The sequence below is a fragment of the Drosophila miranda genome, chromosome XL, assembly GCF_003369915.1.
Source record: "Drosophila miranda strain MSH22 chromosome XL, D.miranda_PacBio2.1, whole genome shotgun sequence".
Taxonomy (NCBI): Eukaryota; Metazoa; Arthropoda; class Insecta; order Diptera; family Drosophilidae; genus Drosophila; species Drosophila miranda.
In genome coordinates this window covers 448,595-475,000 of record NC_046673.1, presented here as the reverse complement: position 1 = coordinate 475,000, position 26,406 = coordinate 448,595, and the positions used below count along the sequence as shown (strand labels likewise).

The 26,406-nt window shown below is 42.7% G+C and overlaps 3 protein-coding genes across 4 annotated transcripts in view; 2 read left to right on the top strand and 1 right to left on the bottom strand.

Annotated features, from left to right (window-relative positions):
- Window positions 1-4,775, bottom strand: part of LOC108164669 (histone-lysine N-methyltransferase Suv4-20) — a 9,343-nt gene extending 4,568 nt beyond the window's left edge. Inside the window, exons 1-3 of the mRNA XM_033387810.1 lie at window positions 4,182-4,775; window positions 3,903-4,109; window positions 7-737 (exon numbers count right to left, since the gene is read on the bottom strand). Of these exons, the coding sequence (XP_033243701.1) occupies window positions 7-726 (720 nt within the window). The 5' untranslated portion in view covers window positions 727-737; window positions 3,903-4,109; window positions 4,182-4,775. The remainder of the gene's footprint in view (window positions 1-6; window positions 738-3,902; window positions 4,110-4,181) is intronic.
- Window positions 4,776-5,397: 622 nt separating this feature from the next.
- Window positions 5,398-6,473, top strand: LOC117189121 (S-phase kinase-associated protein 1-like). Of its 2 annotated transcripts, none has more exons than XM_033394131.1 (2): window positions 5,398-5,511; window positions 5,763-6,473. In XM_033394131.1, exon 2 carries the CDS (start codon window positions 5,780-5,782, stop codon window positions 6,266-6,268), a length of 489 nt encoding a protein of 162 aa, XP_033250022.1. In that variant the 5' UTR covers window positions 5,398-5,511; window positions 5,763-5,779; the 3' UTR covers window positions 6,269-6,473. The 2 variants fall into 2 exon arrangements, with proteins under 2 accessions (XP_033250022.1, XP_033250026.1); XM_033394135.1 differs by lacking the exon at window positions 5,398-5,511 and adding an exon at window positions 5,540-5,688.
- An 18,223-nt stretch (window positions 6,474-24,696) lies between these two features.
- Window positions 24,697-25,347, top strand: LOC117191691. Its single transcript, XM_033396492.1, has 2 exons — window positions 24,697-25,147; window positions 25,267-25,347. The coding sequence occupies exons 1-2, from the start codon at window positions 24,875-24,877 to the stop codon at window positions 25,303-25,305; spliced, it is 312 nt and encodes a 103-aa protein (XP_033252383.1). The 5' UTR covers window positions 24,697-24,874; the 3' UTR covers window positions 25,306-25,347.
- The last annotated feature ends 1,059 nt before the right edge of the window (window positions 25,348-26,406 follow it).

Below are 26,406 nucleotides of genomic sequence, written 5' to 3'. Positions count from 1 at the left end.
ACTTACGTGGTCGTGCAACCGCTTTGTGGCGATCTTGTTCTTGTTCTTCAGGTGGCGCGGTATCCAGGGGCCATCGTAGATTCGCTGTATGGCCACGTCATAGTTCTGGCCGTGGATGAAGTCATCTACGATCGCCTTCAAATGCTGCGTGTCAACCTTAAGAGGGCGGAAGCGTATATTCATCTTGTGGGTTTGAAAGCCAAGATGCGGATCCAGTATGAGCGATGTTGCCAGATCGTCGTTCTCCGAGAGTTCCCGCGGTGACATCCCAGTGGACTGTGATAGCCGACTAACGGCGCTGCCATTACAGCCATTGAGGGAACCTCCTCCACCTCCACCTCCACCCACTCCTGCTCCACCTCCTACTCCGTTTCCATTTGAGGATTGATGCTGCTGGTGGTGGTGGTTGTGTGACTGCTGCTGTTGGTAATGGGGATGATGGGGTTGATGGTGGTTCGTCGTCGTCGCTATCGTCGGTTGCTGCAGCTGATGGTGGCTGCTTGCTGTGGGTGGTGCTTGGGCGGCCGTTTGGCTTTTTTGGGACATTGACGACAAAAGAGCCGCCGCCGCCGCCTCGCTGCTAGCTAATGAAGACGTTGAGCTGGTGGTAGAGGTGGAGCCACTGCTTGTGCTGCTGGCGGCGCTGTTCCCGTTGCTGCTGGAGCTGCTGTTCGTAAATCTGCTGCCAGTTTCACCGCGCCGCGTGTGATTCGAGCCGACGACCATTCTGTGGGAGTCTGAGAAAAGAAACATACACACTCATTACTTATTGCAGCCGGTACTAGTACACATCATCAGACGAAATAATCAATCGTTTCAAATTTGTAATTTCACACCCCAACAGCTGTTTTCAGATTCAAATTACCAACTGTTTTCTCTTTTTCTTTCGTATGGCACCTTTGTGTAGCTCTACTCTACTCTTCATACTCATTTCCACAGAACGAAGCGAGATGGCAGTAGTATTCGGAGATGTTTTACGTTACAGATGCCAGTCATGCAGGCCGATTTTGACTTCTGACTGATGTTTTTCAAATCAAATATTAAGTAAAATTATGATTAATTAAAAAATTTGTATTTATAATTTTTGGATTCGCCTTGTAGAAATTGAAAATTAACAATGACAAAAGGAAGACAACGATCAACTTGTTTAGCTTCTTGGTCTTTTTGGTCTCTTTAAGTCTAGAAAAATTGTACTTTCGATGAACGATTCTAGACTAGCAAGTCAAACGATAGAATATACATATGTACGATGGTGCTCTGATAAGTTCTTAGCCTACAAAACAAAAACCGTCTGCAAAGTAGACCTCCGTGGCGGCGATGACCTCCCCATTCGACTCCAATTTCTGTCTGGCGAGTGACTTTTTCAAGTTTGGAAACAAAAAAGGTCGCACGGGGCCAAATCTGGAGAATACGGTGGATGTGGCAGCAGTTCGTAGTGCAATTTGACCAATTTGGCCGTTGCGACGGTGGAGGTGTGAGCCAGTGCGTTGTTATGGTGGACATGGGGCCCATTTTTTTTTTGCAACTCGGCATCGAATCGGCCCAATATTTCGGTATTGTAGAGCCCTGTGATAGTTTTGCATTTCTCCAAGTAGTCGATTTAAATCACTTCTTGTAAATCCCAGAAAACGGTGGCCATCACCTTTCCGGCCGATAAGACAGTCTTCGCCTTCTTCGAAGCACGTTCGCCGGGTAAAGTCCTCTGTGTCGACTGCTCCTTGGTTTTGGGTGTGTAACAGTGGATCCATGTTTTGTCGACGGTCACGAAACGATGCAGACTCCTTCGGATTGCGCATAAACAGCGTCAAACACTGATCTGAAGTGGTCTCATGGTTGCGTTTCATGTAGGATATGACCCACGCGTTCTTTTGAGATGGCTACTGCGATCTGCCTATACGAGACCGTGGATTTTTGTTACGTTGTCCTCCGTGGTAGCCATTTTCGGGGCACCTGGGCGAGGCTCATCAAAAGCCGACGTGCGACCACGTTGAAACTCGCTAAACCAATTTTTGACGGTTGACTACGAGCCCGATTCGGCTGAAATTTTGACTGTAGCCGTCTAAAAGTATGAACTGAACGATAGCATACCTCTTTTGCGATACAGGCTCCATCGGGCGGTGAGGCAAGTACTTATCAGACCACCCTCGTATGTATACCTTTCGCTCGTACTGCATGCTTTTTACAAAAAGTTTTTATTGATGGTCTCTCCCAGCTGCCAGTAAATTCAAGACAAGTCAAGCGATTACAAACAAATGTCTCTCTGCACAAAGAAAAAAAAAAAAAAAACAGATGTAGGTTCCGAAATGGAAGAACATCGTTTGCCAAATTTAAAAAACATTGATGTATCGATACTAAAAATCTAAAAAGAAAAAAAATTGAAATGAAAATGAAAAACCGATATAGCCTAAAAGAGCCTAGTATGTATACTAGCGAAAGAAGTGGGAGTAGGGGGCAGAAAACAGAGTTTGATTCAATTGAATTAGACTTATAAACGAAGGAAGCAGGACAAAGGGAGATAGAGCGGAGGAGTGAGGTGCATATTAGATGTTACATGGGGTCGACGACAGACAACGCTCTCTCGAGCCAAACCCGCACACACACACGTGCGGAAAAAATCAATTAGCTCGGGAAGCAAATGTGTAACAAAAAGCCGTAGCGACCAACCAAATGGGATACAAATATTCTGATATTCAACACATCCTTTTTTCGAATATATAATTACAGAGCCGACGCATTGAAACTAATTTGATTATCAATTTACATGTCCGACTATTTGGTTTTTGGATTTCAAATTATTTTTGCTAGAAGCTGCACGTCGTGGCGGTGTTCCATTAATATAGCGCTGACTGGCGATATCCGTGGATATGCAAATTATCACTATCAGTCGCTGGACGGCGAGAGCAAGTAGTCGTTTATGCCGATTTTCCTACATACATAAATACACATAATCAAAGCTCGTTTACTTTTGGAACTGGACAAAATTGCAAATTGCGGACGGCTAGGCTAACGTTCTCAGCTGTTTTATACAAACATATATGTATGTATATTATGCGTTCCTGTTGTGTTCGCGATTTCCGAGTAATCCAGAGGGAGAAGAGAGCAGCATATGCGCAGTGAGAATAAGTAAGGCCCAACTGCATAAGAAATTAGTAAAGTTTGTGACAGATTTATTTATCCTAGATCTTCACTTGTTACGTTCGTATTCCACTACACGTCAAGTTATGGCAGTAAAACAAGAGCTCATGGTAAAATCATACAGTTAGAGCGAGAAATAAATTCTTTATTTTAGATTTGTAGACCATCTGGTGACAGCGGAGCGGCAGTGAAACGGTAGATTCATATTTTTAAACAAAAAGTTGGGGCTGGTATTAATCAGCTGAGCGTGCTGGAAAACATTCTTTTTGGTACAAATAGTGTCATAGCTTTTCGACTGATAGCACTGTGCAGACGTATTATATTATCTTTGTAAGTCCTTCAGTATGTAGTGAAGTGTAGTGGAATACGACCATTGGTATACTGAGAATTTCGAATTTCTGCCAAAAACGTTGTCTTTTTCTCAGGGTAATTGGAAGCTCGAAAAAAAGGGCGGAATGTCAACATAGAGAACTATAGGTGCCATCGAAATAAAAAAAATTTAAGTATATCCATCCTTTAGCTGTTTAATAGCTATGAAAAATGTTACAAAAGTTTGAAGGGAAACATTTTTAAAAGCCTTGCCAACCCTAGGCGAACATTTGCTTTTCAGAGCTTGCTTTGTTACATGGGAACGAAAAATGGCGGCGCCTATTACACAGGAACGGAATACACACGTACAAACGCACACATTAACAAACAAGCACACATATACATACAAAATGTTTATAATTCTTTTCTTTTGAATTTTCGGTTTTTGTAAACATTACCTTAAATGAATTATTCACAAAGGCGCTACTGGCTGATGCTTTGCTTCTCTCCACTCTATTGTCTTCGGGGCCGTTCCTGATGCTTTGTCTGTCGTTCTGCTACCTTCCAATGTGTTTTTCTTTTTGTTGCGTCGTCGGCAGAGACATGCACACACACTTGGACAGTTCACGTACAGGGCTCGTTTTCGGTTGTTGCTGGATGTTCGTCTGGGTTTGCATCAAAAAAATATATCACAGTGGGCCGGAAAAGAAGCCGTTGGTAGGTTCTCTTGGTCTTACGGATACGGCGGAGCCCTCGGATTCGCTGCTGGTGGAGGTTCTGCTATGCCAAATCATTTTCACGTCTTTGTTCCCAAAAAACATTTAATCGCCGCCGTCCATGCCTCGCGCACTTGCTCCCATCCACTCCCACTTCCAGCCGCTTGATCAATCTTTCCTTCTGTTTCGTCTGCCAGTTCTGCTCCCCCTCCACGAATGCGAATGGAGACGCACTCCGACACTCTACTAGAAGCTGCAGCCACCACACTTATGTGTACACGACGCATACACACGAACATGCAGATACATATATTCCTTCGCAACGACGACGTCGACGAGCGTGCGTATGTATGCCTTTTTTCTAGCACTCTGCTTTTGCCTCATTAACTTTTATTTCTTGTATCGCGCTTACCGATATCGACTTATCATTTTCCTAGCGCGCATGTGAGCATGGATCGTTCTAAAAGATGGTTTAATTAATGGCTTAAAATCAATTTACAAAATGAGTTCGGTCTCAGACGGAGATTTCTTTTCCGCGTTATAAATTTCCGCAATATTCCGAATCAGTTTTTTTTCGCCACCCAAGTTAGGGATAGGGATGACAGAAGCAACGATACCTAATCTCGGTATATCGACCAAGGGGTTCTGTGTCCCTTTAACGATAGTTTTGGCTCATCAGAGCCATCACTAAGTGTAGCCGTTTCTCCGAAGTACCAAAAGAGTGTGACCACAAAACATCAGATACTCTATTCTGTTCGGATCAGTAAGGCCGTTCACAGTACTTTTTGGTATATTTTGAAGTCGATAGTTAGATTTATGATATATTGGTATATTTCATCCATTTTGTGGTATATATTAGTATATTTGATCGATTTTTTTTTGCAATAATTCCAGTCGGTGACCGTTTACGGTATTTTTTAGGTCTAAATTGAACCGACGGTATATTTATGGTATATCGGTATATAATGGTATATTTAGTCAATTTGATCAATCTATTCGATTTAATTTTTAAAGGTATATAGAAATACAATAAAAGCAACTTTTAAGAATAAGCCAGTCAAGTATACAATTGATTCACTGATCGGATAAAATAATGTGGGCATGGCTAAATGTTCTATATAGCTAGTAATATTCCACGGAATAAAAAAAACGACGAACATGTAAAATATAACTTGAATTTGTCAGTATATTGTTTAAATGAGACGGTATATTTTGGTATATTTAACGATAGTCCCGCGGTCACACTGATTCCAGTCATTTATCTGCGACGCTTCTAAAAACTGAAAATTTTCCCTGGAAGAATTCTTTAACACCTTCTCTTGCAGCATTTAACTAAAGAAAACACGTAAAAGTGAGTTTTCAACCAATAAAAAGGATAAAAAACCGAAATATCAGCACTTTAATACGCTTGTGTAGAGCGAAAAAATATGCACACATAGGAGCACTCGTAAATGTACATACATATGTGTGTCTTTCTACTTATATGCATTTCATCGACGCGTACCTGCTTATGTGCGGATTCTTGCGTGTGCGTGTTTTTCTAAAAAATGTGTCTTGTTTTTTCTATATGCATATATTTCCCACGTTTTTTCCTATTTCTAGGGAGAAAAATATCCAAAATGCCCAATATTAAACTGCAGTCCTCGGACGAGGAAATCTTCGATACCGACATCCAGATCGCGAAGTGCTCGGGAACTATCAAGACAATGCTTGAGGATTGTGGAATGGAGGATGATGAGAATGCCATTGTCCCTCTGCCGAATGTGAATTCTACCATTTTGCGTAAAGTTCTGACCTGGGCCCACTACCATAAGGATGATCCTCAGCCCACTGAAGATGACGAGAGCAAGGAAAAGCGCACCGACGACATCATCTCGTGGGACGCCGATTTCCTCAAAGTAGACCAGGGCACACTCTTCGAGTTAATCCTGGCCGCCAATTATCTAGATATCAAGGGTTTGCTCGAACTGACTTGCAAGACCGTGGCAAACATGATTAAGGGAAAGACTCCAGAGGAGATACGTAAGACTTTTAACATTAAGAAGGACTTCACTCCCGCCGAAGAGGAGCAGGTGCGCAAGGAGAATGAGTGGTGCGAGGAGAAGTGAGAAGGCGTAATAGGGAAGCGGTTGACCATCAAGCCGCCTTCAGCTGCTGGCTGATTACACAATAATTTAATAATTTTAATTTATTTGATTTATTAACCCTATTCTGCGGTTACTTTGTCATACACTAATTAAAATATGCGAAATTATGTACCCTATGCGTAAGAATAATAGCTTCACATGAATAAATTTAACCAATCTAAAAAAATTTCTGGGTTTTATCGTAATCCAGTGCTAGTGTCCCTCGATAACTTAGTGCATCGTGGGCACTGCCATCGCAGTATGGGACTTGGCTGCACTTGTCTTACCAGAAGCCCTGATGAATGTCGTTTGCAGACACTATGCTCAAAGATTATAGGGGTATATTAGTTTTGAGGTGGAAGTGGATTTGTGTAACATCCAAAAGGAAGCGTTTCCGACCCCATAGAGTATATATATTTTTTATCAGCATCAATATCAATATAACTATATCTGGTCATGTCCTAATCCATGGTTTACGCCACGCGCCCTTCCTCCATTTAAATTTACTGCATCATGTTTCGATATAATCAACAATCTCATCGTTTTGCAAAATCTAGATAAATAAATAAATTATAACTCTTCGTGTAAATATATGATTGTGTTGAGACGATGACGGGGATACTCTTACTCATGCGGGAATGATGTTATATGCATGTGTGGAGGTATATATATATATAGTGACATATCCATAATTCCCCACATCCCATACACATTATGTTTATGTACAATTCATCCACCCCATCCACACAAGTAACAGGACCCCACTCAAGAATCAATAACTGTTTCTTCCCATACTCCAAGCTAGGGCCCCCCATAATATAAAGAATGGACCACATTGTTTCATAAACATTAGAATCACGCCACTCTCGAGAAATGGATTCTTTAGAATCACGCCACTCATGAGGACCAATCAAAGCTAGATATAAAACCAAGGAGTATCACATTCCTAGCTCCGTCATGTAATGCAACACCGATCGCCAGCAGTGGATGCCTTTCATCAAAGCCGACGCATCCCCAAATATCGATCCAGGCACGTACGCCACCGACACGAAGATGCAGCCGAGGAAAGCAACGCCCGAAGCCAGAGTCGGGAGTTCCAAGAGAAGGGCTCATGGAAACTAGCCAGCAGCAGAGAGATCAGTTCCGTTTGAGACAAGCAGACGTAAAGTTAAGTCGGGGAATTCAACCAATCTTGTGACATAAAGAAATTAAGTACTAAAAATAAAATCTTTTTTAAAAACTAAATTTCGAGTTGCGGATATTTAACTGGCGCAGTCGGTAGGATTTCGTTTAAAATTAACTCCTATATTTCGGTAATGGTCAGCTTGTGTAATTTCTAATTACTGTGATCACGTAATCCCGGAATCGTTAATAAAATTGTGAAATCCGCCAAAGAACCTATGTGTTACGAGCACATACGATTTGCAAAACTAAAATTAAGTGAACTGAAGTAAGCGGAGAGAGTGATCCACCAAGAACAGTGAAACACTAAATACAAAATCAAAAAACTTACAAGTGAACCAAAATAAAGTTAAAAACTACTGAAAACAAAACAAAACCCAATCAACACCAACAACATGGCGTTACCACCACTATCATTGAGCGAAATCCACTTGAACCAGGCACTGCTGTCGATCAGACAAATACCTGCCTATGACGGTTCATCTGGACAGCTAAGCTCATTTATCAAACGAATCGAATATGTATGCGGATTATATCCAACTGAAGATCTTCGCCAACAAAGGATCCTATTTGGAGCGACCGAGATCCAACTGTCAGGAGAGGCACAACGCATATCGCAAATGATACAACCCAACACGTGGCTCGAACTGAAGACGGCGCTGATCAACGAGTTCAAAAATCACACACCATATGAAGAACTCTTACGACAACTATACACCACCAGATTCAACGGCAGTCTTCGTAAGTTTATAGAAGAATTAGAGATAAAAGCATTATTAATAAACAATAAGCTAAACTTAGAAAACATACCAGAAAATAATGTCATTTATAAAAACGCTTTGAACAACACAATTAAAGATGTCATTACTCGAAAACTTCCTGACAGAATGTTCATGACCTTAGCAAGAAAAGATATTACCACATTGTCTAATCTTAAGAAGGCAGCACAAGAAGAAGGATTGTACGAAGCTAGTACAACAGATTCAGGTACAAATAAAGATCAATCGAAATCGTCTCAATCAAGTCGAAAGAATGTTGGAAACTATTATGCAAATTATAATACTACTAACTATCACAATCAAACTCAGAGTTCATCTGGAACAGGTCAGACTAATCGAACAAATCAAAATCAAAATTCCCAAAATCCTGGATTATACAATGAGTTCAAAAATTCCTTGAATCAAGGTAGGGCTCAGAATCCATTCAATCAGAAAATATCTCAAAACCAAGCTAGTGGGAGTGGACCCAACCAACCTACTAAAAGAGGGAGGGAGAGCCAGAGTGGCCAAACGAAGATGGACGTAAATTTTCATCAAGCCGCCTCGGAAGAAACCGAGGAGGACCCTATATAAACATTACCATTAATAAAAGAATATTAAGGTGTATCGCTGACTCGGGATCATCGATCAACATCATGAAAGAAAATTATACAGATTCCGAGATAAAAGACGATAACCTTACGGTCCATACCATCAATGGACCTGTCCGTTTAACTAAGAGTATAATGAGGAATGCGAACAAAACATGTCCGTCCGTACAAAAGTTCTACATACATAACTTTTCCGAAAATTATGATATTTTATTAGGAAGAGAATACTTGATGGCAAGTAAAGCCGTCATCGATTACAGAAATGACACTGTAACACTAGGAGCTAGGTCGCACCCAATCATTCAGAGTGGAGAAGTTATTGAAGCCGGCAAGACCGCACAGAAGTGCACTGATCCCTCTACAAAAGAAGAGAAGATCGCACCTAAGTGCCTTGACCCATCTCCAGAGGGAGATCAATACTTCGCTTCCGCTCTAGACAGTGAATTAAGGGAATGTAATCAATTAAGATTGGAACACTTAAACGACGAAGAGAGGGAAGAGTTAAAGAAGGTCTTATATGATTTTAAGGATGTGCAGTACAGAGAAGGTGACAATTTGACTTTCACAAGTACAATCAAGCACGAGATCAAAACTCTACATGAAGACCCGGTCTACAGACGACCATACAAATATGCCCAGATACATGATCAGGAGGTAAACCAGCAAATCAAAGATATGATCAGGCAGGGAATAATTCGAAAGTCGAATTCTCCTTACTGCTCGCCCATATCTATGATTCCGAAGAAGATAGATGCTTCAGGAAAGAAAAAATATCGAATGGTAGTAGACTATAGAAGTCTAAATGAAATAACAGTTAAGGACAAATTCCAAACTCCACGAATGGATGAAATCCTAGACAAACTAGGTAAATGTCAGTATTTTACGACAATCGATTTAGCAAAAGGTTTCCATCAAATACCCATGGAACCTAGCTCAATCCCCAAAACTGCGTTCTCCACTAAGCATGGACATTATGAGTTCACTCGTATGCCCTTTGGGCTAACCACTGCCCCAGCTACCTTCCAAAGATGTATGAACAATCTGATAGAAGAGTTAATCTTCAAAGATTGCTTTGTATACTTAGATGACATCATTATATTTTCCACTTCATTGGAAGAACACTTGTTGTCACTAAGGAGAGTATTTGGAAAGTTGAGAGACGCCAACTTGAAGCTACAAATGGATAAATGTGAATTCATGAAAAAGGAAACTGAATTCCTAGGTCATGTAGTCACTACTGAAGGAATAGTACCAAGTCCAGGCAAAATCTCTGCCATTGTCAAATTTCCAATACCAGAAACGACTAAACAAATAAAGTCATTCTTAGGTCTGTGCGGGTTCTACAGGAAATTCGTTCCTAATTTTGCAAACATAGCAAAACCCATGACACTGAAACTAAAGAAAGGAGCTGTCATAGACCCCAAGGAAGAAAAGTACGTCGAGGCATTTGAGAGACTAAAAGTACTCATCACCTCAGACCCTATCCTTGCGTTCCCAGACTTTGACAAAATGTTCACGGTAACAACCGACGCTAGTAACATAGCATTGGGAGCGGTTTTGTCACAAGAACACAAACCGATCTGCTACGCTAGCAGAACCCTAAATGAACATGAAATAAACTATTCAGCCATCGAAAAGGAATTATTAGCGATCGTATGGGCAACCAAGTATTTCCGTTCATACCTGTTCGGTAGAACATTCGAGATACAAAGCGATCATAAACCCTTGATTTGGTTGAACAACCTCAAGGAGCCAAATATGAAATTACAAAGGTGGAAAATAAAACTGAATGAGTTTGATTTTAAAATGAAATATCTACCAGGCAAAGAAAATCATGTAGCTGATGCCTTATCAAGGGTAAAGATTATTGAAAATCTCCTTGGAGAAGCTTCCAATAGCGTTGGTGCAACTGTACATAGCGCACAGGAAGACAATCTAAATCACATTGCTATCACGGAAAGACCAATTAACTATTACAATCGACAAATTGAGCTAATAAAAGGCAATGAAGATAAGGTAGAAACAATTCGTTATTTTCACAAGCTAATCATCAAGATCACGTATAAGGAAATGACTAACACCTTAGCGAAGGATATAATAAAGGAATATCTATGCACCAAAAAGAGCGCATTATATTTCCATAACGAAATATATTTTCCTCCATTCCAAAAAGCCTATTTAGAAATCATTAATTCTAACAATATAACCAAAGCTATTAAGTCAAGCACGAAACTCCTAGATATTCAGAATTACGCTGAATTTAAAGAAACCATATTAAAGAATCATAAAGGCTTACTCCATCCAGGGATAGAGAAAACCGTCAATTGGTTTAGGGGAAAATACTATTACCCGGATTGTCAAAAACTAATCCAAAACATCATAAACGAATGTCCTACTTGTAATATTGCCAAAACAGAGCATAGAAATACGAAGTTGGCATTCGAAACTACACCGGAACTACTGAACATCAGAGAGAAATACGTCATAGATTTCTATATGGTTGGTAACCAACAGTTCCTATCATGTATTGACGTATACTCGAAGTTTGCCACTCTTGTAGAAGTAAAAAGTCGTGACTGGTTAGAAGCAAAAAGAGCCATCATGAAAGTTTTTAACGAGATGGGCAAACCAATTGAAATCAAAGCCGATAAAGATTCAGCTTTTATGTGCACAGCATTGCAAGCATGGCTGAATGCGGAAAACGTCAAAATAGAGATCACTTCCAGCAAAAATGGAATATCTGACGTAGAAAGATTTCATAAAACAGTAAATGAAAAATTAAGAATAATATCTAGCGAGGATAACCCGGAAGTTAGATTCACGAAGTTTGAATTAATTCTTTATACTTATAATCATAAAACCAAACATAATACCACAAATAGGACACCAGCTGATATATTCATTTATGCAGGCTCACCTGATTATGACACCCAACTAAATAAAGTGAATAAAATCACTCAATTAAATAAAAACCGCATAGAGTATGAAGTAGATACCCGCTATAAACTATCACCTCTAGTTAAGTCTAAGGTAACAAATCCTTTCAAAAGGACGGGCGAAATTAGACAGGTAGACGAAAAACATTATGAAGAAAAGAATAGGGGTAGGAAAATAACTCATTATAAATCAAAATTCAAGAAAAAGAAGAAATCTAATAGAAGCAAATATAATAATTCCAGAGAAACCGAGGAAGTTAATGGAATCGGCGAACTTCAACACAATTAAAATCCTCATCTTCCTCATAATTACCATCGTAATGGCACAGGGCCAAAACATAGAAATAAATCCTATAAAATCCCAAAACGGATATATGATATTCAAAACTGGATCGATTAACATACCTATCAATTACGAATACCATTATCTAACTGTTAATGTAACTAAAACCGAAGAACTATACCAAAATTTATTAATGCAAGCCACTAAATTCCAGGACATAATCCAAATAAAATATCTAGTAGACAAATTGCAAAGAGAAATGAACGGGCTAAAAATAAACAAAAGAAATAAAAGAGGCCTAATCAATATAGTAGGAACAGCCTACAAATATCTCTTTGGAACACTAGATCAGGAAGATAAAGTCGATTTGGAACAAAAAATAGAAAATTTAGCCAGCCATAGCATTCAAATGAATGAACTATATTTGGTAATAGATGCAGTTAATAGCGGAATAAACGTTATAAACAAACTAAATGAAGAAAAAGACAGGAATCAACAAATAGAAATTTTGATATTCAATCTACAACATTTCACAGAATATATCGAAGATATAGAACTAGGTATGCAATTAACTAGGCTCGGTATATTTAATCCAAAATTATTAAAACAAGACTACCTGGAACAAATAAATTCTGAGAAAATACTAAATATAACGAGGTGGAACGTTGTGAGTTGCTGCGGACACCGCAACTCTACAGTTATACCCGATACTAAGTCAGTATGGCTCTCCTGCGGCAGACGCCGCTAATATTGAACCACACGACAAAGAGTGCGTGCGAGAGAGACAGAAAATCAGTCTGAGCGTGACGTCGGGCGCTGCGTAGCCACTGAAAATTGATTTCTTGCTTTTGGCTACAAAAATGATCCGATCTGATCCAGATTCAGCAATCTGATAGATATGGTCATTATCTATGATTCTGCGTTTTTAGTTTTCTCGAATGTGCAATATTGTGGATGCAACAGATTTTCGTCTTTTGTGTGGGCGGAAGGGGGTGGGGCGTTTTATAGTTTTATAGTGAGATCTAACAGAAGTGCGGATACCAAATTTGGTTACTCTAGCCTTAATAGTCTCTGAGATTTGTGGATGCCCCAGATTTTCGTCCTTTGCGGGGGCGGAAGGGGGTGTGGCGATATTTGGACACGAAACGGTCAAGGTCCGATATCACAGGAGTGTGGATACCAAATTTGGTTGCTATGGCTCTTATAGGTTCTGAGATCCTTGAACTCATATTTTGCAATTGACAAAACCGACCATGAAACCTGTGTGTTAGAGAGAGACAGAGCGAGAAAGAATGAAATTGTTTTCTTGATTCTGGCTATAATAATTATACGATCTGGTTGAGATTTTACACTCTAGAACATATAGTCATCCTCTACGATTCTGCGTTTTTGGTTTTATCGTATCTTTAAAAATGTGGATGCCACAGATTTTCGTTCTTTGTGGAGGCGGAAGTGGGCGGGGCGAAGTTTTGAAATATTTTTGTAGCAGTGACATATCACAGAAGTCTGGATCCAAAACATCGTTGCTCTAGCTCTTATAGTCTTTGAGCACTAGGCGCTGAAGGGGACGGACGGACGGACGGACGGACGGACGGACGGACGGACGGACGGACGGACGGACGGACGGACGGACAGACGGACAGACAGACAGGGCTCAGTCGACTCGGCTATTGATGCTGATCAAGAATATATATACTTTATGGGGTCGGAAACGATTCCTTCTGGACGTTACACACATCCACTTTTACCACAAATCTAATATACCCCAATACTCATTTTGAGTATCGGGTATAAAAACCTCCACATGGCTAAAATCCGATACCAACGAAATTCTAATAATTTCCAACATTCCCAAAGACATTACAAAAGTACCAATCTATAAAATCGTTCCGTATCCAGACGAATTAAATAACATGTTAACAGATATGACATACGACAAGTACTACATCAAAAATGAAGAAGTATTTGTTAAAGAAACTAGATTGAAAACCAATGACAATTGTATAAAAGGAATTTTAATGCAAATTCCCACTAAATGTCCATATTCCAAAACTTTTCAAAACTTTCAAATAAACTTTATTGAACCCAATATACTAATCACATGGAATCTTCCAAAAACAACGCTAAACCAGAATTGTGTAAACCAAGAAATCATAGCGGAAGGAAATACCATTATAAAAATCTACAACTGTTCAATCCAATTAAATGAATTTACAATATCAAACACAATGTTAGATTTTGCCCAGAATGTTTATGTCAACAACAACATAACTAAAATAAAACCACTGTCGTATGTCCAAACTAATGAAATAATTATGCAATACACCAAATATAGTAACCTATTACAAATAAGTCTACTAATTTCATTTGTCATAATTATATTAGTACTACTAAGTTATGTAGCTGTTAAATTTAAGAAAACTTCTAAAAGAGTCACGGTTAAATGTATTAACCCTATAATAGAAGCAGAAGAGGAACCAACCTCAGCCAACCCACTTGACACCCCGTCACTATACCCGAGGGTAATCGCCTAGGGACAGGCTAATAACAAACGTTGGGGGAGTGACATATCCATAATTCCCCACATCCCATACACATTATGTTTATGTACAATTCATCCACCCCATCCACACAAGTAACAGGACCCCACTCAAGAATCAATAACTGTTTCTTCCCATACTCCAAGCTAGGGACCCCCATATAAAGAATGGACCACATTGTTTCATAAACATTAGAATCACGCCACTCTCGAGAAATGGATTCTTTAGAATCACGCCACTCATGAGGACCAATCAAAGCTAGACATAAGACCAAGGAGTATCACATTCCTAGCTCCGTCATGTAATGCAACACCGATCGCCAGCAGTGGATGCCTTTCATCAAAGCCGACGCATCCCCAAATATCGATCCAGGCACGTACGCCACCGACACGAAGATGCAGCCGAGGAAAGCAACGCCCGAAGCCAGAGTCGGGAGTTCCAAGAGAAGGGCTCATGGAAACTAGCCAGCAGCAGAGAGATCAGTTCCGTTTGAGACAAGCAGACGTAAAGTTAAGTCGGGGAATTCAACCAATCTTGTGACATAAAGAAATTAAGTACTAAAAATAAAATCTTTTTTAAAAACTAAATTTCGAGTTGCGGATATTTAACTATATATATGTACAAGGCTTTAAGTTAATGTGAGCAACTACCGAGACAAACCTATCAAGGGCTAGACTGTTCAATATTGAATGAGGCATGCTCCAAAAACAGGTAAGTTTACATTTCCACAAATACACCAAATGCTCCCCGTGTCACCCCCTAAGGGTTAAGCCTATGCGACCGATCAGCTGTTGGCAGTTAGTTCTGTAGGGAAATGTGTTGGTGATTTAAGTTACTTAAATCACTAATGAATGCAACAAAACAATAAAGGACGACACGAGAAACAACATAACATTAAATGTGGAAGGTGTTTTGCAAGTACATTTTTTTTTTTGTATGTTTAAATTTACGCGACGCGGGCGGATTGCTGGCCGTGGCTGGTCAGCCCTAAATCTATATTTGTAAATATATATGTACATATGTATGTATGTTGGTGCGTGTCGGTTTTAACCGGGTGTATACGTGTGTATGCATGTGTAGCGTTTCGGGCTCTGACGGGGTGCATGAGACCATAAGGTGCTGCAACGACAACGCGATCGGGCAAGAATCGCCCTGGCACCAGCGCCGTCCTCTTGCCCACCGTTTCAAGTCCCGCGCTTTTTGGCTCACACTCACGCAATTGGAACGAACTCACTCGGAGAGGTTCACGTTGGACAGTCTTCTATGTAGTCGACACTCTCACGAACTTCAGTGTTCCTCGCCAGGAAACCTTCTGGCCAGAGTCTGGGGGCTGTATTGCGGGCCGGCTATGAGCAAAATTTACTGCATTAAATCCTATTTGGGTGGCCCGCCTTCCTTTTTCTTTCTTGTACTCACTTCCAAATTTCGGTTTTAACTATAAAAATCCACGCAGACTCCGCGACGTTACCCTTACGTCCACGCTGTATGATTTCTATAATTCACTCTACGTTCTCTAATAATTTTCACGTCTATTTATCCCTTTTCACCCTTACTAATACATATAGCTAATCTTATCCTATTCCTTATATCCCCAGTAACGGATCCCAGCTCCCCCGATATCACCATACACCATCAAGCCCCCCTGGAATTCCGAAAGATGGCGCGTCGCTCTCAGACGTGGCCAACTATCGCTGAGGTGGGACTGGAACACCACCACGAGTGTGTCGTCAGTCCTAGGAGGGACAACATACGCGAGGGCATGACCACCGTGTTAAGGACAGGATGAAGGCCCTACATTCTTCTGCCGCGCCCAACGTAGGCCACACCCACACCTCACTACAGTCTCCGGTCTTTGGCGTGGTACACTCCTATGGGACGGCCGTTAAGGTCCTCCAAAGCATACGCGTTCTCTCCTACCGGCATCGGATGAACTTTGCATTAAAGCACTTGCCAATGTCACTAAGGACGAAATTTTTGCGGAATACCTCTTGTCCCGACCTCGCGTAGAACACCCGAGCTCGCTTGTTAAGTCTTACCCTTCTACGTTCCTGATGTAGACTCGCGCGAATCCTCTCCTGGATGAGTTGTCGCTTGTCCTCACTCTCAAGCAGCGATATGTCATGCTCGCCGATTGAACGCAGTCGCTTCGCCATCTTGTAGCATGACCCATGTTACGCCCGTTAATTAAACTAATCGCAATCTACAAAGGCAACAATTACAACATTCGCTCGTCTCGCAGCTGCAATCGAAAGTTCCGAAAACCGTATCAGAATTGTTCGTCTCGATCGCGGGTTCATTGTCTTCGCCTTGCTCTCGCAGTTCTCGCTTAATTTTATCATTCGCTTGTCACCCACAACGCATTCAACGGCGTTTGCATTCTCGGTTCGTTCGCTTTGCAGCTACCTGCTTTGGTCCATCGATCAGCGCATTCTTTCTATTGGAATTCCACCGCTTCACTTTCGTTTTGCTTTCGTTGCCGCTGCTGGAACGTTCGCTGACTCCGCTTTGGAACTGCGCTCATCTTTGCTGCCCTCGCTCTCACCGTTGGATTTGTGCTCTAGCTGCTGCTGCTTGCTGCGTTTTTCGTTGTTGTTATTTTTGGAAGCTCTAGTTCTGTGTCAGTGTAATTACCCTACACAACAAAATGACGACGCTCGAAGACTTAAAACGCCAACGGAGCAATATAAAACGAAATATAACTTGGATCAAATCTGTGGTAGATGCTAAATCGGAAACCCCGATATGCAATGATGAGCTTCGCTATCGGTTGAACATCTTAGAAACGTATTTCAAGAATGTTTTAAATGTCCAAGCTAATATTGAAGACCTTAGTCCAAATGATGAAGGACGGGCAGATTTGGAGGATACATACATAGCAATCAAGCTATCCATAAAGGAAAAAATGGGACGAGATCTGAACGCCAGCATTGTTGCGCCGGACTACCACCCACCGCCAGTGAAGTCATCGTTACCAAGGTTGTCGCTGCCCACTTTCGACGGAACATATGCAAACTATAAGAATTTCATTCACTCGTTCGAGCAAATCGTTGTGCGTGAGTCTGGATTGTCTAATATAGAAAAGATTAATTATTTGCTGACCTGCCTCACGGGGCCGGCATTAGATACAATTCAGGCATTCCAGGTTACAAGCGAAAACTATCCGAAGGCCCTAGCAAAACTCAAAAGCCGTTTTGATAATCCTACTCTTATATTTTTAGAAGGTATTGAGGCATTGTTTGCACTACAACCTGTGGAAAGGTCAAACAGTCAGCAGCTTCACAGCCTAGTGGATAAGGCATCCGCTATATTAAGCTCGCTGGAGTCCATCGGCAAACCTGAGAACATTGTTCACGCTATGGTTATATATATTATAATGGAAAAGTGTGATCAGCAAACTCGGAACAAGTGGAAGGAATCGCAGGACTACAAAACTCTGCCAACCTGGCTAGCATGCACACAGCTTTTGGAACGCCACTGTCAGTTTCTCCATTCGTCTGGAAACTCGGCTGGTACTTCGTCACAACGAAAAGCTGAATCCAATAAGTCAAATCGTCATTCTAATCACCAAATAAACTCGTCGTTTGCTATCACTAATCCGTCTTGTACACTTTGTTCTAGTTCTGGCCATAAAATCTCTAATTGCGCTCAGTTCAAGGCTATGAACAGCAACCAACGGTACGACAATGCAAAACGCCTCGGTCTCTGCATCAGTTGTCTTGGAAACGGTCATAGAGTGGCGCAATGTTCATCGACTCATCGTTGCCGATCCTGTAATCGGAATCATCATTCATCTTTGCATCACTCTCAGCCGCAACAGCCACCCCAATCATCAGCAGGACAATCTTCAACTACTGAACCCGTACTCCAACCAGCGCAACCCTCCTGGCAAACGGCTCATCAAGCTGCTTCACACTCTCACATGGAGATCGCAGCAGATGATCAAATTTTGTTGGCAACAGCTATGGTTTTGGTAAAGGATGCCACAGGTGAATACAAACTCGGTAGAGCGTTGCTTGATTCATGTTCTCAGGTTAATTTTGTAACCGAAACCTTTGCACAAAAACTTCGCCTTCGTCGTGAAAAACACCACATTGGAATTCGCAGTATAGGAGACTCCCTTACTAGTTTGAAGGCTCATACGACTACCTCTATTAAGTCACGTACTTCCGGCTATCAGCTCACTCTCCAGTTTGGAATCACATCCCATATTGCCTACCAGCCAGATAGTGAGATCGACAAATCGAATTGGAACCTACCAGCTAACACTCCATTGGCTGACGAATCGTTCTATATGTTACTGGGAACCGAAGCCTTCTATGGAGCTCTAGCTGTTGGCCAGATTCGCATTGGTCCAAATCTTCCCATTTTGCAGAAGACTCTTTTCGGTTGGGTTGTTGCTGAGAGGTACCAGCGCCAATATAACAGACAGCCACCATTGTGCTTGGCGACTGTAGAAGAGTCGATCGACAAGAATTTGCAACAATTATGGAAAGTGGACTCATTTGTCGATCCAAGCGCTAGAATGCTCCCAAATCATCGTCGCTGTGAGGACCATTTCAGGGACACAACACATCAGGATGCCAGTGGGCGGATTGTCGTTCGCTTGCCATTTCAAGAAGATCCAAGTTGTCTTGGAAGTTCCTTCGATACAGCTCGAACTCGATTTTTTGCCATTGAGAGACGTCTCGCTCGTCTACCGGAAATTCGCTCGCAGTATATCTCGTTCATGCAGGAATATGAAAGTCTCGGCCATATGTCCCTCGTACTAAATCCTAACTTGGAGGAACCGCATTATTATATACCCCACCATTTCGTTCTGAAACCAAGCAGTACCTCGACGAAGCTCAGAGTTGTCTTTGACGCGTCTTGCCGTACAACATCTCAAAGGTCACTTAACGATCTACTTTTAGTCGGCCCTAGCATTCAGGATGAGTTGTACTTGCAATTACTGCGGTTCCGCATGCATAGGTTCGGCATCACAGCTGACGTCACAAAAATGTACAGGCAGGTACTTGTGGGTGAGAAGGATAGAAAATTCCAGTACATTTTGTGGCGAGCATCTCCAAATACGGATCTTCAAACCTACCAACTCAATACAGTGACATATGGGACTGCGTCTGCCCCATTTCTCGCAACTCGTAGTTTGCATTACTTGGCTGAGGATTGTAAGGATGCATGGCCATTAGGGGCTGCTGCTGTTAAAACTGCATTTTATGTTGATGACATTGATAGGGCTGATGATATATGTAGATACACTCTTCAAACTAAAAACTGAAATCACATCAACTCTCGCTCGTGGTCAGTTTCCATTATGCAAGTGGCATTCAAATCATCCAGGCGTGATGGAAGACGAATCTACCAAGGAAATAAACATTTCAGAAAACTCAGTCAGCAGCACACTCGGCGTAACTTGGCATCAACGAAGTGATGCATTTAGTTTCACATTCAATCCCAAGGAAGTCTATCCCACTACCACAAAACGAACAATTATGTGTACTGCGTCGTCGCTATTCGATCCAATCGGTCTGCTACCACCGTTAGTCATTGTCTCTAAGATCATTCTTCAGGAGTTGTGGCTTTTGAAACTCGACTGGGACGAGTCTGTCCCCCAGAATTTAAGCCACGCATGGAGCAATTGTTTGGAATCGCTGAATTCACTGTCGTCACTAGCGGTACCTTGTTTTTGTTTGCAGCCTGATACTAGGAGCATTCAAATACATGGATTTTGCGACGCATCGATTCGGGCATACGGCTGCTGTGTTTATGTGCGCACGGAGAATTCGCTTAGACAGGTCACAGTGAAATTGTTCACTTCTAAGTCAACAGTAGCACCAGTGAAGAAACAGTCTCTTCCGAAGCTTGAACTATGCGGTGCACATCTACTTTCTCAGTTGTATAACAAAGTCAAGGCCATATTCAGTAAACACACTATCACATCTTATTTTTGGAGCGACTCACAGCTCGTATTGCATTGGCTGCAACAACACTCAGTCACCCTATCGACCTTTGTTGGAAATCGAGTGTCCGATATTCAGGAATTAACTTCTGATGGAAAATGGCGCTATGTGCCAACACATCAAAACCCTGCTGATATTCTGTCGCGAGACTGTAACGTGAGCGAGTTGATTAAGCCTCCATGGTTTTCGGGTCCTACGTTTCTAGTCGAGGATTCGCTAAACTGGCCCGCCACTGGTGGAAAAATTGATATTGACATGTACGTGGTTAACTCGGAGAAACGGAAAAGTTTGTTTGCTGCCGAACACGAGACAAATAATATCCTCAACATCGTCGATAATATCAGCTCGTACACTCACAGTCTTCGTCTCATTGCTTGGATGATTAGGTTCATAAGGAGATGTCGGAAGCAATCGACGTTTACCACAACCTCACCGACGCCAGATGAACTGCGTTTTGCTTCACATTGCGTTATTTGGAACATTCAACAAACTCATTGTGGAGATAATGTTTTTTATCCCCAATCGGCCGACTAATTATTTCGAATTAAACAAAACTCGGCGCAGAAATAAAATTACGATATGTTCTTTAATGCGTGACATCCAAATTGCAAGTGTGGCTTGCCTGCCCTTTACATTGCCGCTCCGATCGCTAAGCGCAGCTTCGCTCGGCCGACGTCGGTAGGCAGACGCAAAGCGGAGATAGCGAAGAGCGAGCTGGCAGAGAGCGTTTAGCAGGGCAAGCAAGCGCAAAGCTTTAACAAACAAATGAGTGACATAGACATAAGTAACAAACAAAATAAGCGGCTGAGGGCCAAGAATTAGGTGCTATTTGGCAAGCAGCTAATCGGCTGGGTTCTGCTCCGAACATTCACCCCCCGTTGGAAGGCAAAGGCTTTCAACAGATCCATCCTGAAGGGGCAGAACCGCTATTTTTCCAACGGCCCTCTTGAAGATGCTTGCTTGGGCGCAGCTGGCGGCTACGCTGGGATGATCGTCGAACGCAGCAATCGGCGCTTCTTTACGAAGGCGGCTTGTCGTGATTACGTCTTGATCATCGGGAACCTCTGTAATTGTATAGAATGGCAGGAAATTTGGCAATGTAGAAATTGTTGAAAGTTGAATTTCATTTAGCGTGGATATGTAGGTTTTTAATATATGGAAAAGTTCGCGCTGCAGTTCCTGATTCTCCGATCGCAGTTTTTCCACTTGCACCTGGCACTCGAGCAGCTGCTTCCTGCATTGCTGCTCTAAGTTTTGGTACTCCAGCGTTGTGAGTCGAAAATCGTCAATAGAGATGCACGAGGAATTTTCAAAAGCGGCTAAAGCTGCACGCTTATTCTCCGAGCTATCAATGCTTCCTGATACTATCCAACCAAGTTTTGTCTCCTGCAATGTTGGCAATTGGGCTGATAGTCGAATCTGTCCGACGCACATTAAATCGAAGAACAAACCAGAACCTATCAACAGATCGATACGTTGGGGCTTGGAGAAATTAGGATCAGCTAGTTTTAGATTATTCGGCATTGGCCAATCCTTTGCGTCTACGCCGAAGTTAGGCTGCATTTCCGTAATTGAGTTGGTGACAATTGCAGCGAAGGAAGCTCGATAGCTTGCGTCCTGGGATTGTACAACTATATGTACAGACTTGCTCGAAGGTAGAATGGAATCTCCGATTCCAGAGATGTGAACATAAGACGAGCGATGATCCAACTGCAACTGATCAGCAAGTCTAGATGTTACAAAGTTTGCCTGTGATGCAGAATCCAAAATGGCACGACATGGGATAAGTGCTCCATAACGATCTGTTACATGGACGAGGGCAGTAGGTAGCAACACGTTCTGGCTAGGCTGAGATTTCTGGATCGAGGGGGAGGGCTGGAACACCCGCTTGCTAGAAGCACAGTCGCGGCCTCTTGCTGGATCGATTCCTCGGCCGGTGAAGAGGAAGATGAAGCACCAGTTCCCGATGGAATGTGGAGTAGCGTGTGATGTTTGGCCTGGCAATGCCTGCAAAGTCCTGACCTGCACCTCTGCAATTCATGGCCTTTGTTGAGGCAGCTCAAACACAAGCGGCTCTTCTTTGCTTCTTTGTATCGTTCAAACGCAGAGAGATTCAGGAATGCCTGACATCTAGATATGTAATGCTCGGAGGAATTGCAATGGTTACATATGGGGTTAGGATGGTCGTTGCTGGAGGTGATAAGGGTGACAGGTTTGTCTTCTCCCACCTGTTGACTAGGACTTGTTGCCATGGCTGATCCCAAATTCTCCAGCATCCGACATCTCGCTTCCAGAAATGAGGCCATGCTTGACCACCGAGGCAATCCTGACGTCGGCAAGTTCTCTTCCCATTTCTCCTTTGTTTTGTGGTCCAGTTTCGTGCCTATGATGAAGATCAGCAACCCATCGGATATCTCCTGCGGGTCGCTAAGGTCTGAAGTGCACGCAAGTGCGAATTGATTTTGTCGCTGAGCGCGCGCAAGCCGATAGCCGAGCCCTTCTCCACCCCTTGCAGCCCGAAAATAGCCTTGACGTGTGCCTGAAAATGTAACAGTTTATTATCGAATCGCAACATTAGTAAATTCAACGCCTTGTCGTAATTCTCCTCAGAAAGTTCCAAGGAACGAATCGTATCCAGCGCAGCACCATCTAGACATCCACGAAGATATTGGAATTTTTCGATGATTGGTATACGATGGTCTTTGTGCACCATTGTCGAGAACATCGAGTGGAATTCTGGCCAATCCATGTAGTTCCCACCGAATCGCGGAAGCTGCAACTCGGGCATTCGAGAACGGCCTATACTATTATAGGCGAACAACGACGAATTCCCCTCGAGAGTATGCCGAGCCGTTGAATTGGCAACATTTACCGTGCGAGCAGCCATCAACTCCCGCGACAGCCTGGACCTAACCTTGACATAAACATTCGAAAAGTCCAGCCGGGCATCATGGGCTAACTGCAGGAAATCCAGCCTTTCAAGGCTCGTTTGAGCGGCATCGAAATCCGCATTCATATGCTCGAATTGCTCTAAGCGAGCTTGAAGTTCTGCCTCATCTAACTCGGCAAGCTCTTCCTTCATAAGAAAGCGATCCATGGCCTTTAGTTGGCGCGCGATGGACTCGGCCTTGTGCTTGTAGAAATCTACATCACTCGGCATTGCTGCGTTCGCGACATTGGTAGGCTCAGGTGCTGCCATGTTGAGGTTTTAAAAGAGTCTCTCAGCACGACCGAAAAAGACACCCTGTATACGTATAAACGTGGGAACCGAAAGCAAAGGGATTACAGCTAATGCCTTTAGCTGTGCGGCTGTGCGGCTGTGCGAGCTGTCCGATTCCGCTTTGTACTCCGCTTGTGTGTATTAGTGAGTTCGCTGCACTGCCTACCGCACTGCACTGACCGAATTGTCGCGACAGAGAAACTAATAGCCAGCAATGCGTGTATGTAGGTGTATGTAAGTGTGTTTTAGCACCGAATTGTGCTTAACCGCCGAAAATTTGCTAGGGCTAACGAATGTCGATCGCGAATGTTTATTAATTGACACTGCAACTCAGAGATCACGTCGGGGTCACCAAATTTTATGTGGAGATAATGTTTTTTATCCCCAATCGGCCGACTAATTATTTCGAATTAAACAAAACTCGGCGCAGAAATAAAATTACGATATGTTCTTTAATGCGTGACATCCAAATTGCAAGTGTGGCTTGCCTGCCCTTTACATTGCCGCTCCGATCGCTAAGCGCAGCTTCGCTCGGCCGACGTCGGTAGGCAGACGCAAAGCGGAGATAGCGAAGAGCGAGCTGGCAGAGAGCGTTTAGCAGGGCAAGCAAGCGCAAAGCTTTAACAAACAAATGAGTGACATAGACATAAGTAACAAACAAAATAAGCGGCTGAGGGCCAAGAATTAGGTGCTATTTGGCAAGCAGCTAATCGGCTGGGTTCTGCTCCGAACACTCATTTTGTAGAGGAAATTCGTTTACTTCAGAAGCAAAAACCATTAAAAAGCAGCTTAAAGTTTCTTACTCCCTTTTTAGAAGTCGTGAACGGATTCGAACTTATCAAGGTTGGTGGACGATTGGAACACTCAGACCTACCCTACCAGACGGTCAAAAACATCCGTTGCTGCTGCCTTAGTCAGTCCAAACTTGTATGGAACTATATTCGATATTTGCATCTTCGGAACTATCACGCTGGACCTAAAGCCCTAGTCGCTCTCATTCGTTTGGAGTATTGAATCGTTAACGCCAGAGACTTGGCACGTCGAATTGTTCGCTCCTGTGTACACTGCGTTCGCTACAGACCGAAGCTGCTACAACAACTCATGGGCTCATTACCGCCTACGCGACTCGCTCCGGCTCGACCCTTTGAACGCTGTGGAGTTGACTTTTGTGGACCCATCAACACATATCTACGCATTCGAGGAAAGGGACCTACAAAATCATACATAGTCGTGTTCGTTTGCCTTCTCACCAAGGCCGTTCACATCGAAGTAGTCTCTGATTTGTCAACAAAGGCGTTCTTAAACGCATTGAAACGGATGGGAGGTCGTCGCAAGCTGCCGACAGACATCTTCTGCGATAATTCCACTAACTTTGTAGGGGCATCGAATCAACTGCAGGAACTAAATAAGTTTATGTTCTTAAAGCAGACCCAAGATGAAATCTATAAATTTTGCGCATCTGACTTTATTAATTTCCATTTTATTCCCCCCAGGGCACCTCATTTCGGAGGCCTGTGGGAAGCGGCAGTTAAGAGTGCAAAGGGGCTGTTAAATCGTACGCTGGCCAACACCAGGTTCACCTTTGAAGAGTTGAGCACTGTCGTCGTCGAGATAGAATCGATCCTCAACTCGCGCCCGCTAACGCCGCTTTCGTCAGACCCAAATGACTATAGCACTCTCACGCCTGGTCATCTCTTGGTTGGCGAATCATTGCGATCACTACCTGAAAGGTCTCTCGAGAATATCAAGCTGTCAAGTATGGACCGCTACGATGCGATTACGGCCGTCAAGCAACGGTTTTGGAAGCAATGGTCTGCTGACTACGTCAACGAATTGCGATCTCAACGAACATCACCGAGGGCACGTTGGTCATCATCCATGAGGACAACCTGCCACCGCTACGCTGGAAACTAGGCCGAGTGCAGTCTACTGTGCTTGGGAAGGATGGACTTGTACGGATTTTAGGTGCACCTCCGCACTGCAAATGGAACATGTTGCAGGCCAATACACAAGTTGGCAATTCTTCCGGTGGTTTGAAAGCAGTCCTTTCAACGGGGCCGGGATGTTCGGTCAAACTCCTTTAAGGAACAAAGTACTCAAATGACCCTCGTAAAATAGAGAGCCTACGCTCACTTTTTGTATTTACTCTCACCATGATTGTACTAAATTCACCACTGTATTCTCTCTCTTATGCCCAGTAAGATTTGTAATAAATAGTTATTGCCTAATGCTCAACTGGATCGATCGAATTTCTCTTTCATATATAGACTTTGATTCGTTTGCAGAAAAAACTAACACACCCCCATCCGTGAACTAACATTAATGCGGAAAACGCTCCGTGTATAAACATACAGTTTTTGGAACGGGCGCTCGGTGACCACCTCTTGCTCAATCCCGACCTGCATCCGATAATTCTGCGCTTTCGACTCCTTGCATACGGTACACCGTCGAATATAATCCCGCACCTCTAATGCCATGTCCGGCCAATAAAACTGCCTACGCAATAAATGCAAGGTTTTCGCGATTCCACCGTGCGCTGTCTTCTCATCCAAATGTGCTTTGTCTATCAACTCGGAACCCACAATTTCCAGACGGATCCCTCCAGTTGATCGGCGAATCGCTCAAAGCGTATG

Coding starts and splice junctions, on each gene's coding strand:
- LOC117189121 (XM_033394131.1), top strand. CDS start 5,780: ATGCCCAATATTAAACTGCAGTCCTCGGACGAGGAAATCTTCGATACC.
- LOC117191691 (XM_033396492.1), top strand. CDS start 24,875: ATGGGCTCATTACCGCCTACGCGACTCGCTCCGGCTCGACCCTTTGAA. Junction 25,148..25,266: donor GCGATAATTCCACTAACTTT/GTAGGGGCATCG, acceptor TATTCCCCCCAG/GGCACCTCATTTCGGAGGCC.